Source organism: Corvus brachyrhynchos, unplaced genomic scaffold (assembly GCF_000691975.1).
Source record: "Corvus brachyrhynchos isolate BGI_N302 unplaced genomic scaffold, ASM69197v1 scaffold239, whole genome shotgun sequence".
Classification (NCBI taxonomy): domain Eukaryota; kingdom Metazoa; phylum Chordata; class Aves; order Passeriformes; family Corvidae; genus Corvus; species Corvus brachyrhynchos.
The window spans coordinates 3,644,574-3,658,043 of NW_008246057.1; the positions used below are offsets into that span (position 1 = coordinate 3,644,574).

General features: G+C 37.6%; 1 protein-coding gene across 6 annotated transcripts in view; it reads left to right on the forward strand.

Moving 5' to 3' along the window:
- Positions 1–13,470, forward strand: part of SLC26A4 (solute carrier family 26 member 4) — a 23,944-nt gene that overhangs the window by 6,229 nt on the left and 4,245 nt on the right. For 4 of the 6 annotated variants that reach the window (XM_017746025.1, XM_017746023.1, XM_017746027.1 and 1 more), the window contains 13 exons: positions 1,532–1,684; positions 1,796–1,878; positions 2,831–2,978; positions 5,350–5,463; positions 6,224–6,301; positions 6,502–6,597; positions 8,047–8,153; positions 9,485–9,554; positions 9,863–9,955; positions 10,058–10,153; positions 11,034–11,264; positions 12,686–12,740; positions 13,059–13,204. In XM_017746025.1, coding sequence (XP_017601514.1) covers positions 1,532–1,684; positions 1,796–1,878; positions 2,831–2,978; positions 5,350–5,463; positions 6,224–6,301; positions 6,502–6,597; positions 8,047–8,153; positions 9,485–9,554; positions 9,863–9,955; positions 10,058–10,153; positions 11,034–11,264; positions 12,686–12,740; positions 13,059–13,204 — 1,470 coding nt within the window. Of the gene's footprint in view, positions 1–1,531; positions 1,685–1,795; positions 1,879–2,830; positions 2,979–5,349; positions 5,464–6,223; positions 6,302–6,501; positions 6,598–8,046; positions 8,154–9,484; positions 9,555–9,862; positions 9,956–10,057; positions 10,154–11,033; positions 11,265–11,589; positions 11,613–12,685; positions 12,741–13,058; positions 13,205–13,470 lie in introns of those variants that run through there. The other 2 variants (XR_001865764.1, XM_017746024.1) reach the window with 2 other exon arrangements.

Genomic DNA, 13,470 nt, shown 5'->3' on the forward strand with positions numbered 1-13,470 from the left:
ATAATACACCTTACAGCAGACCTGGCAGAGTGATGGACTTGTTATTCCAGCATTTTTTTCAATCTCTTTTTTATGTTTATTGAATGGATGGTACATTTAGTATAATACACTTTTTAAAAGGACCTACATGGTTCTTCCAGCACCAGCAAGCCTGAATGGGATGCTGACTTTTTAGGTTAAAGTTCAAAGCTTCTGTGTTCTTACAGGTGAGCCAGGTCAATGTGTTTGCAGGTGCATGTAGAGCAAAGAAATTGTTATTTCTGGTCTGTTCAACCAGTGATTTGCTTTGTCTGCTTCATCAAGTTTTGGACTTGCTTCAGTAGTGTTGTTTAACAAACTGCAACCCCAAGCATCCAACATTAGCAGAATCCCCAATCAGAGTCAGGAAGTTACTGTTCCTCTGTGAAGTGAAGCAGTGCAAGAGGTGGTCAGCCATTCTTATGGGATCCGTGGTGAGCAGTAGAATGGGCAAGAAATGGCTTCAGTCAACCAAGGGAGGGCGTCTGGTTCAGTGTTTCAGGAAGGCTTCTTCTTTAACTTAGCAAACATAGCTGATTAAGCACTTAGATGTTGTATTTCCAAACCAAAGCCTGTTCAGAAGGGTGGGAGTGGTGCTCTTGCTGCAAACCTTCTCTTATGTTTAAACCAAAAGCTCATTACTGGGGGAACTAACCAGGATGCAAGAAGTCTGTTTCTAACCCCTTTTCTACCAGATAACTGTTCTGTTACAGCTGCTTCACTATGCATGGGATAATTACATTTTCTTGGAGATAGGAAGCAAGTGAGAACTACCCTGATGCTTAGGAAGGAGGACAGAGGACTATTTGTGACTTTCCTGTAATCATCCCTTCATGTTTTCTTGTACAATTACTTGTAATAAACAATAGGATCAAGGAAGGGCACGGGAAGGGTAGAGAAGGGAGCTGCCTATTGCAGCCCAGTGAGTGCTCCAGTCTGGGTCTGAACTCTATTGGGAGGGTTAATGTAGTGTAGATTGAGGCTTTTCTGAAGTGCAGGATTCTCCACAGCCTGGTAGGACCTGTGTCTTCACACTCATTCTCTGTATGTCAGCAGTGGAAATAGGAAGCATGTAATGCACAGACCACATGTACCAGGCATGTAGTGAACTGGGGTCTGCTAGCTCTCTTTAGAAAAATGAGGACCTCCCTTGCTATTTGTCAAAGTGAAGAAGCTACTGATCTTCCCTTCCTTGCTCTGATACAGGTAGAGGTTAAACACAGGTAGAGAGTTAGCTCTTTTTACTTAGTATTAATTGCCTAAAAATCGGGAAGCAGAAGCCCCCTATGTGGACAATTCTTGCAGTTATGCTTTTTCCATTAAATTCCCTATTAAATCCCTTTACTGATTCTGTAGCACCTTGACAATACATTATCCTCAGGCTTCTCCAGGCCTGAATGAAGAAGTTACTTGGCGTTCTCCAAAACCCCATGCATCTGGATCATCTCATGAGTATTTGCACATCCTTCAAGTGGACATGGGCATGTTTTATGTCGTCGCTTTTATTTTTCAGACTCTTGTTGAAACATTTGAAAGAATTGGTACCACCAACATTGCAGATCTTATTGCTGGACTCCTCACCATTTTTGTCTGCATGGTAGTTAAAGAAATAAATGATCGGTTCAAACACAAGATACCTATACCTATACCAATAGAAGTTATTGTGGTAAGCAAAGGGGCATAACAAAAGCTGAAAACAGATAAAATAGATGGGTCTAGCTACAGGAAGACAGGAACTCTTTTTAAGTCTTAAAACTGTTGTTTTATTTTATTACAGACAATAGTAGCCACTGGCATTTCATATGCTGCCGACTTGGAAAAAAATTACAATGCAGGCATTGTTAAGAGCATTCCAAGAGGGTGAGTGTCTTTGTTTTGTGGGAAAAAGGTATCATTTTAATTGGCTAAAAATGACAGTAGTAAGAAAAAATGCATAAAAGAAACATTGAGAGCTGTAACCTGAGTTTAGAACTCAGATCTGGAGATTTTCTGAGTTTTACTTCTGGCTCTATCAATTATACCATCTAAATATGTTGCCTAGTTTTCCTTCTTCTGTAAAATGGGCTTAGGAATGTCTATCTAATTAATGAAGTCCATCTGAAAATTAATTGCTTCCTGCTCATGAAGTGACTATAGGACTATGGAAAATGGTTAAAAAAAAATATATATTTTTAATAACAAAATTCTGCATAGATTTAATTTCTGTAATCCTGAGTTATCCCACTGTGGTTCATATCCATGCCGCTACTGTTATCCCAATCAACCTTGTCACTTCCATACTCATAGGAGCAAGGATGTTGTGGATTACACTGGTAGAGACTTTCACTTGAAAGATTCAGAGCACTTCACAGTAGTAACCTTCACATTCCATTTGGTATTCAGGGCTTAATTAATTAAAATTTGTGGAAACACAGTAGGAGACAAAATGCTTTTGTGGTCTTACTGAAGAAGTATGTTAACAATAGTATGAAGTGTCATTAACATATTTATGTAATTCATCATACTGTTCAATACATCCTTTATTCGATGCTTCAAAAAATGTAGTTTTTCACTTTGCTATCATAAGGCCAAATCTCAGCCATGCTGAGAACAATGGGAGCTTTGTTGCTGACTAATAGCATCAGGATTTGGGCTGTGGTGAGCTAGATAAGCGTGTTCTGTATGTCAATGGGCTGTTTCCACCTTTTTATTAACTTGAAACATTACACTTCATATTATAAGCAACCTGTATGCCTCTGCCTCAAACTCCTTGACAGTTCTGGTAAGAACAGAATTCAAAGCTGGTAACACTAACATGTTTTCTAAATGCTAGATTTTTGCCTCCTGAGCCTCCAAACATCAGCCTGTTTTCCCAGATGATAGCAGCCTCCTTTTCCATTGCTATTGTTGCTTATGCTATTGCTGTATCTGTGGGGAAGGTATATGCAACCAAGTATGACTATGCTATTGATGGAAACCAGGTATGTATCACCAAAATAGTTTATAAACATAGTGAATGTAAAACATGCTGACTTATGGAGCCAAATGAAAGAAACACCATTCACACACATTTTTCAGACACGCACTGAAATCTGACAGGAGAAGTTTTTTCAACTCTTAACTCTTATTTAAAAAAAAAAAAAAAGCTGAAATGACCACATAGAGATGAGCCAGATCCATCTTCAGTATGGGCTTTTCATATTAACTCATTCCTTCTGTATTGGTTTAGTGACTGCAGTACCTCTGAAAGGGCTAGGCACTGTATAGGGGAATTATCTGGTGATTTCAAGTTGACATGGCCAGCTTTAGCAACCTACTTTCCATTTCCACTTCTAAGGCATATTTTGAGGTGTGTTGCTTGGGCAGGTGAAGGCAATGTCAAGCTAAGAAGTTGCTCTGGACAGCTTTATTTAGGCTTAGTCTTCATGCAGGATTTGAATCGGTTGAACTGTACAGTTAATAAACTATTGTACTTCTCAGCATGACACTAGTTACATCAATACAACTGCACTTGTAAGCTAATAGATCAGTCCTGCAGTTTCACAGAAGTTAATGCCTACCAGCATAGGAACGTGCTGGAGTAGCTGTGTGCACTAAATGGCTGAACTGCTGTAAGCACTGGTTTCTAGGGGCACATAGCTAGAATGTGACATGAGCTGTGCATCACAAGCTCTTACAGGATTCCTGCATTTGTTCAATGTCTTCACCGGGTGTTATGTTGCTTGCCCGTGGTGTGGAATTAAAATGTCAGAAAGCTTCCTTGTCCTGCATCTATGCTAATTTTTCATTTGATCTTTTGAGCATATTAAAAAACGGCCTCACTACAGCAAGTAGATAAGACGAGTACTTTGTTTAATGAGTCCTTTATTTCAGTACTAATGGATTACATAAGGTTTGACTTTGGAAACACTGTTTTGCCGTATATAAGAAAATTACGCTTCTGTTTATCAGTTTACAATCCTGAAAGGCCAAATCTGGTAACACTTGGTCTTAAAGTTGACCAAAATGCACCAACTTTCAGTTTAATAAATCTGAAAGAAGAAAACATAATCCTAGAAGTGCTGTTTATGCTGTTCTGTTGTTGAATATGTTGTTCTGCCAGCAGTGGTGTGCTTCAAAGATACTGATTAAATATTGTAGTAGAAGAATTAGTTTATAAAAGCAAAGTGCCTTCCTTTCAGTACAATGTTATGAATTTTACATGTAGTGAAAGGTTAAATGGAGCCCAAAATGATGGGCAAATAGTTTACTTCATCTGGAGAAGTTAAAATAACATCATAAAAGCAGTTAGTAAAATAATTTTGAAGGATGGGATGATACTGTTATCTACCAGTGTCTATATTGTCTTAGTAGATCCAGATTATTAACACCTAAGAACACTAGGAACCATATGTCCAATATTTTCTCACAGATCACAGTGGTTACATGGGAATAGGCATGAATTATTTAGGTCTGTTCTGTTAAAGAACATGACTTCCTGCTCTTGTAGTTGGAGCTACATTAAAAACTTACAGGAAATTTAATTTTGCAGAAAAGAAGGGAGACAGTCAAAATCAAATATTAAATTATATTTTTAAAAGTTTGCAGTGAGTAAAAAGCTCCTGTGCCTGTATCAGCTTGGTGAAAACAATGCTTCTGTCAATTATATGGGTTTGGTTGCAGACAGCTCCCAAATTCTTTATTTCCCAGTGGAGAAATGGCCCAGATCCCAGGACATAAAGCTCCCAGGGTCCTTGTCACTTGAGCAGAACAACCAGCATCAGTAGGTGCCAGCATCTGTGACCCTGGGGCAAATCTATGAGACTGCTGCCTGAGACTCAGCATGAGTTCATTGGGATGCTTAGATAAAAAAACTCTTAGAACTTTTCAGTGAAACAGTGTTTTATTGCAAAGTTCCTTAATAGTTCTGCCAATAATACAATGTTTTGTGTAGTTAAAGGCTTGCCTAAACTCAGACTATTGTACTGATCAGAATAATTTGTTTAGCTGATGATACCTGGGAGTTAAATTTATTCTAGTATCCATTTCTTGATGCAATTATTCCAGTGTAATTCTTAGAAATGTTAGGTGTGCTAACATTGATGGAAGTAAGCTTTAAACACCTTTGTACTCAGATGAGCATGTCCATGTCACGGGGAGTATACCAACCTCTGTGTTGGTTTCCAAACAGAGGTAGCTGCACTGGCACAAGAGGCATTTGTGTAAACATTTAACAGCTATTACTCATTTGTACTCTTCCTAATATTATTGTGCTGCCTACTTTATCAGCTACTGCAGAAGCTATTGTCATTCTCCATTGAAAAAGTGTCTTCAGGCATCTTGTATTTACAGCATCATTCATGTATCTTTCAGGAATTTATTGCCTTTGGGCTCAGCAACATTTTTTCAGGTGCCTTTTCTTGTTTTGTTGCAACTACTGCTCTTTCACGGACTGCAGTCCAAGAAAGTACTGGTGGAAAGACTCAGGTAACGACTTCTTCTTACTAGTACTGTGCACAGGTAAATTTAATTTTGTGTAGTGCACAGATTTCACTGTGGGATGAAAGTAGTCCTAAAATGATTGTGTTGCTGGCACATGGAAAGCCACAGGTGTCTTAGCAGCTCAGCTCTAGTAGTGAATCATTTTTGTAGCTCTGCCAGAAGAGGGCAATCAAGTTTTATATAGCATGAGTTACCTTAGGGGTCAGAATCTTTTAACTCAAGTTCCCCAGAATTTCATTTCCAATTAAAGGACTAAGCTTGTCACAGTAGGATGTGGGAGGAAATCTCTCCCAGCTTGCCATGGTATCTTTAAGCTCTCATGTGTTTGCCTGAACAGCTCTGCCATTTGCCATTCACCATCAGCCATGGACCATCTTTGTCATGTTGAGTAAACGACTTTGTTTTCCCATACTATAGTTGTGCGGTTTCTAACAGTGAAAAGCTACAGCTTATCCAGCAGCTCCTTTTCCAGCTGACTCACAGACTGCTCCCTTCATCTGTATATGTAACATAACCCCTCCAAGAGCTACTACCTTGTGTTTGTTTAGACTACCTGCTTAATTGAGTTCCCTGTGTGTTAGCTGAAGTGCATAATGGTTGCCCACATACGCCTAAGCACAATGACACTTTGGCAGGTCTCCTTGTTCCTAAAGAAATGTAATGTGCAACTATTTAAACCTTTTTCTTTGTAATCCTGGAAACAGACGATAGTAAGTTCATTTCCTATAAACGCTGTTCTTTGCAGGTTGCTGGTATAATCTCAGCTGGGATCGTTTTGATTTCTATTGTTGCCCTGGGGAAATTGCTAGAGCCCTTACAAAAGGTACTGTACTCTTCCTCTACAGCACAGCCACATCAGATACAAATGCTCAGCTATGATGGGCAAGATTAATATCTCTCTTTAAACTGTGGTGACTGATTCCAGACAGGGCTGTGGTTTATAGTGTGATGTTTAATGTTGAGCACTATCTTAATGTGCAGTTTTGCTTCTGAATACCACTTTTTCATCATTTTTCTTCACAGTCTGTGTTGGCAGCTGTAGTCATAGCTAACTTGAAAGGGATGTTCATGCAAGTGTTTGATGTTCCCCGTCTGTGGAGGCAGAATAAAGTGGATGCTGTAAGTAACCTCATTTTTTTTCCTCCTGAATGTTTTTGTCTGGTTTTGGGGTTTTTTACTTTTTAATGCCAACCAAGTTTCTCTTACCTACATAAACAGGATTTTGAGGAGTTAACATCAGAAAATGTTTATGTGCATTCTCAAAATGCATTTGCCATGAGGTCAGTTAAAAATTCCCCTTTTAGGGTCAGTATTCTGCTAATTTTCTTTATTCCCTATACTCTGCAGTAAGGGTACCAGTCAGGGTATTTGTGTGCAGTGATAACTCCTTCATATCCATTTCCATAGCTTACAGAAATCTTGTGTTGATATGGTTTGAAAAGCAGAATAAGGATGGCCTGTTGCCACCTTTACCATTCTGATTTTATCTTTTGCACTGTTTAAATGAGTCAGAAAAGCTGACCTTTCCTTAATTCATGTACATACATTTATGTTGTTACCGCATGAACATACCATTTGTCTGAATAATCTCAGATAGTCCTCAGAAAATATGTTTTCACATTTTCATGTAGCAAGACTAATCCAAGCTAGAATGTGGATTCATTTGGCATGCTAAGGGATGTATGAACAGACTTCTCTTATGAATCACTATAACCATATCTCAGGGTACTTGCTCACATCTCCCAGTGTGTATTCTGTGGAACAGACTTTGATTGCAGCTCTTAGAGAAGGAAAAGATTGCATGGAAGACATTTTTTCCATGCAGTCCTTACTGTGCTTAGATTTTACAGTTAGTGTTATTGGGCAGTACCTGTCTTAGACAGATCTCAGACATTTTAGTCAATCATTTACTGGTTTACAGGCATAAGATCCCACTGACTTCAGTGAGAAGTGCAAGCACTCAGCTTTTTAAAAAATTGAGTCTGCTGCATGTTCTGCCTGGGCAGTGATGTAGGAAAGAACTGAGGAGTGCACTTCAACTGTTCTGCCTGAATATTCAGTGGAGATCTTAGAGAAGTCCCATCAACCTGTTAATACGAAGTACCTCTTTGCAACAGTTCTCTTAAATATCACTAAGGAATCCCCTTCCTTCCCTGTGTGTCTGCATGGGAGGGCACCTTACAGTATTTTACATCTTGGTAAAATAAATTTCTTACCAATTTTTAAGAAAGATTAACAAAGATTGCCATCATCAGAAACAAGTAAATGCAACATTTAACTATATCTCCTTTAATTTTACCAAAGGAGTCAGATCCTTAAAAAATATTGTTATGTTGAAAACCTGTTCTTTCCTAAAAAGCTAACTATGCCTAATAAGATAATGATGGATGAAAGCATCTTGGAGGAAAAAGAAGACTTTTGTGTGGAAGTCAGCTAATTACTAGTGTGCTACAATCAGTTCCAAAGTTAAAATCTGCTACTCAGGTTATCTGGTCTAGTGTTTCTTTAGCATGACCAGGAGTCATATGTTAAAACTAAAACACTTTACATTTGTTATTTCTTCTCCAGATGATCTGGGTTTTTACATGTATAGCATCCATCATTCTGGGACTTGATTTGGGATTACTTGCTGGCCTTTTGTTTGGATTGCTGACAGTTGTGCTGAGAGTTCAGTTGTAAGTAATACAGTATCAGAAATAATTCTTAGTTTTATATTATGAAAAAGGAAGATAATAAGCTGAAAAGTAAGATGATTTGTGGCAGAATATTTGCTTGTGTTACAAAAATTTTGAAATGAAAAAGCCAGTTTTTTTAGAACAAGTCACTCTTTGTGTGCTATCATTTAATTACACTGATAAAAGAGAAGCTGCATTATTTTATCAGTATTTTATATCATGCTGGCCACTCTGGTGGTACTTAGCCATATGTTTTCTATGCATACACATAGCTGAGTTCTGGAAAGGGATAGGAGCATTCTAGATCAAATCGAAACAGATGTATGGCTTGTGTAATTAGCTGATCATTATAGTAACTCTTAGCTGGTAATACTACTACAGTATGCTGCACGTGCCAATAACCTTTTCACTTACTGCTTATACAAGACTGATTGTATGGCTGCAAAAGAAGAGCAAGTGAAAGCACAAGAATAAGAAAAAATTTGTGCTTCTGGCTGATTTGTTGCTGCTTATAGAATATATGGTAGTGGAATGGTGAGAAAAGGTGGATTTGAAGAATGTTATTTGGTCATCTTGTTATTTTTCACTGATCTTTCATCTGAAAATACAACGTAACTCCTCTCTTTCAGCTTGGAGTCCAGAGAGTAATGTAACTAGCATTACCAAAGGATAGTTTCACCATCAGCAAATGCATAAAAATAAAGCCTTGCAGAAGTTGTTACAGAATAGTATACAAAAAATGGAGTTAGAAGACCCTCAAAAAAACATTCCCAAGTTCAACTCAGATAATGTTACCAAAATATAAAGGGGAGATGAGCCCTTAAAAACTTGAAAACAATTTGCTTCAACTGTTAAATATGTATCTGGAAACTGCAAAACATTTTGGTTTTGTTATTGACTGAAATAAAAATTTTAAAAGTTGGACAAAAAGATTGACATAATCTGACAATAATGTAAATGTATTTCAGTTGATTTGAAATTTAAAAACCATCGATTTTTTTTCAGAGAAAAAAAATGGGTTTTTTAATTCAAAGCAAACTAATCTGCTTTTAAAATATTCTTCTGGTTCGGGAAACCAATTGAACAAGTTGTTCACTCAGCTCTTAAATCAAAATGGTGGATTAAGTAGGCTGAGACCAAAATACCTTGTTTTTATAAAGGCCCGTTCACTAAAGTGATGCAAAATAGCTTCAATACTTTTGCAAGTCTGTTAGCTTGGCATTAGAAAACAAACTACAGGAGTCAAAAACACTTTGTATGTGCAGCAAGGCCTTCAATTCCATGAGTGCCATGTATGACATTTACCTTCACTGTCTTTTTGTTTCTGTTAGTCCTTCATGGGGAGGCTTTGGAAACATTCCTGGCACAGACATCTACAAGAAGGTCAAGGACTACAAAAATGTAAGTGATTGCTGAGTTTTTTCCCTTCAGTCTAGAAGTCAGTGTGAGAAAAGGTTGTGCCTTGCATATTGTACACAACTTGAATTTGGAAGTGGGGTCTGCAAAGATAACAAATTTCAGCATCTTCATCCAGTTGGTTGCACCATCTTGCATGCTGGGGCTGTAAGCTTCTAAAAATGGAATCCCCTCAATCATCAACAAATACATGCTTTTTTTTTTTAATTAGCTATGTAGTTGAAACAGTGAAACTGCTTCTTACTAGTCGAAATATGACTGTTGCTGTATAACCTTATACTCTTTGGCAATAGGTTATAGAACCAGAAGGTGTGAAGATTCTCAAGTTTTCAAGTCCAATTTTTTATGCTAACATTGATGGACTGAAAAGCAGCCTCAAATCCACGGTAAGTGATATGTGATGGGTTTGGAAGCTTCTTAACTATCCTTGAGATTTCCTCATAATTATGTCTAGGTTAAGTTAAATAATTTTGGTCCTTTTTCTGTAGGTGGGATTTGATGCAGTCAAGGTATATAATAAGAGACTCAAAGCACTGAGGAAAATACAAAAGCTAATCAAGAAGGGAAAATTAAAAGCTACTAAGGTAGGCCTTCTAAAAATTATTAATTTCTATTTTTTCACAAAGGATTACTGTTGGAGCTTTTTAGTTAAGGCTTAAATATGAATTACTCTGTATTCATCTTTAAAATAGAGATGAAAAGTGTGACTTACTACATGGTAGTACAGTTTATAAGTAGCATAATACAAAATTTATAACACAACTTAACTTACAGTTTTAATCACCTAGATCCTGACTTAGAGTTTCTTATTACCTGGAACATCTGCAGATCAGGTCAGATCTTAATACATGGTTTAATGTATCAATATAACAATCATAATCTAGATTCAAAAATGACATGAAAGAAGATGAGTCACCTTAGAGAAAACAGAGGACAGTGGAGGCATCCCTGACCCCTGGGAGTGTCACAGGTCTCACTGTCAGCAGCAGTTTTGGTCCAAATTTCCCACACAGGACTTGTCATGGGCAGTGCTCTGTGCACTGTTAGGCTTCACTTTTCTCTGATGGGGTTACCAACTACACCTGGTTGCCCACGTGCCTGGGACCTTCAGCAAGGAAGGAAGAGATTAGCCTGGTGCCCAGGAATCTTGACGCTGGTAGGGAGAGGAAGAAGAAATATGTTTGATTTGTTTAATTGGTTCACAGGACCTTCAGGGCCTGAGAATGAGGGAAAAGGGAACAAATACATGACTTGCTTGGCCATAGAGAATGGCTTCTTGCCTTATAAAATGGCATTAGTTATGCTAACTACAGTACCAGGATTGGGAGCTGGGGATACCGGTCACAAGTGTCTGTCCTGTCAATTCCTTCAACCTTCAGAAGGTACCACAGGGAAGTATTTTCTGTAACTCCAAAACTTGCCCCATGATTAAATTCTGTATTCCATGTATTATCTACACATTAGAATGGCATCATCAGTGAGCCTGGTATTAATAATGAAGCTTTTGAGACTGATGAGGAACCTGAAGACAACCAGGATCTTGAAGTTCCCACCAAAGAAGTAGAGATCCAGGTGGACTGGAATTCAGAACTCCCAGTCAAAGTGAACATCCCCAAGGTGCCCATTCACAGTCTCATTCTTGATTTTGGAGCAGTAACCTTCTTGGATATTGTAGCTGTGAGATCAATAAAAACGGTAAGGGCATTTTTTTCTGATGTTCTATGAAAATGAAACTAGTCAGCAGTATGCAAATCAAGAGCTGTTAGCTGAAGTTAATTTCTGAGTTTTAGAAAGTCTGTTGTTGAAAAATATCATCAAAATGTATACAGCAAAAAGTAGAATATTGGTGGTGTGTGTCTTTTAAGTGGGAAAAAATGCATTAAAAGAACAATATGAAACTTGCATAGTCAAGTACTCAAAAAATTTAACTGAAGAATGTGGTCCTCTTGTAAGCATATGTTATGAAAAATTTAGTTATATATTTTCTTTCCACATGCCTCCTGCTTTAATCTGGGCACAGGATGATGCTCACTCAATACAGAGGTAGTAAAAATTTCATTTTACCATCCTTGTTCAGTCTTTAGCCACAAGATTTATTTGTTCATTCCATACTATTTTAATTATGAAAGAAGAATGATTCATTTCTTTATAGTGGTTAATATAAGCGCTTCATCAACATTCATTAATTAATCTTCAAACTCACAGTACATAATAAGGAGATTCCTGGTTTAGGAAGAGGGAAATGAGGTGTAAAGATTAAGGCCAAGTATTTCCCTTATTTTTTGGTGCCCAGTTGCAAGTGTGTAGGACCAGATTGTTCAGTCTTTAGTATTTTCTGATATTTTGTATGTTCAGATTGATGCTTTCACTGATGTAATTTTGCAGTTGGGACTACTCAGCCTATCTATAAAACCAGATCTTTACCGTGACTCTAGTTTATCAATTAACAGAAGGGAATGGAATTAGTAATCACCTCTGAAAACACTAGGAGGCTTGCCTGCCACCAGGGAGCCAGGGGTGGATTCCAGTCTTCTGCCTTTTAACTAAGTGAAATACAGGAGCAGTGTTTGCCTTACTTCAGCCTCCTGACTAGTTATGTGGGAATATGGGGTCCGTTGACATGACTCTCCATGTGTAGCTTTTTCATCCAAGAACAGGTCCATCTGATGCACTACACGAGGGGAAAATCTGTGTAAAAAATCTGCATGGGCCAATGAATGATTGTATCATATCACACATACATGGGGGAAATGAAGCTTGCTCGGGCCCATGTGGTCTCGCTTGGAGAGATGATTATTCATATTTTGAGAACAGAGCAACAACCTTAATTGGCAGCAGTGCTTGTGTGTGTAAAATGGGTAGTTCCACTTACATAGCTGAAGATTGGCCACTTCAGCAACAAGGTATTTAACTACTGGATCCTTAAGTATAGCAAAGTATAGCAGTACCTTATTTCTGATGAATAAACAAAATGTACTATGTGGATTAAAGAAAATCAGAAAAAAATGAAGTGCATGTGCCTATACATTACATAGACATACACACATATATGTATTTTCTCCTTATAGACTTTGTTTATTGATGTCCTTGTTGCAAACTTTTTTTTTTTTTTTTAGATAATTAAAGAGTTTGAGAGAATTGATGTGAGAGTATACTTTGCTTCATATCAAGGTAAATATCCAAGTATTTCTACTTTCAGTCATGCAAAGAATAAAATGAAGGTGAGAAGGGATCTCTAGATGTGTCTGTGGTAACGTGCCCTAATAAATACGTGAATTGTCACACTGGTAAACATTGTTGACTCCATTGGGACACAAAGAATGGTGGGATGTAAAGGAAATATGGAAAGTAAAATTCAAGACTAAACTATAATTTATGGATTCATTTGGCTGTATATTTGATTTCTGATAATTGCAACTATGTATTTTGACATTTGTTTCTTAAATTACTTCATATTGTATAAACCTGTTATGACTTTCTTTTATTCAGATAACCTTATATCTCAGCTGGAACGGAGTGCCTTCTTTGATGACACTGTTAGAAAAGACATATTTTTCTTGACTGTCCATGATGCTGTGCTCTATATAAGGAATCAAATGACATACAGTGACAACCAGGATCCCATATTTGAGAAGGTAAAGATATCCAGCAGTACATTTCCCTTCCTTCTATCATCTAGCACTCATTCTTGAAGTGGCACATTTGAAAACTAGACCTAGAACTGTAGTACAAAAAAAGTGGGAGTGTAGTAAATTAGGCAGCTTCTGTAGCACATGAGTATTTTTCTAGATTAAAGGAAGCGTCTGTCAACTCCAGGACTTTGTTAGTGAAAAGAGCATGAGAAACAGCACATATGGAAAACACTTCATGCTAAGACACAATTTGTAATTTCTGATGACTG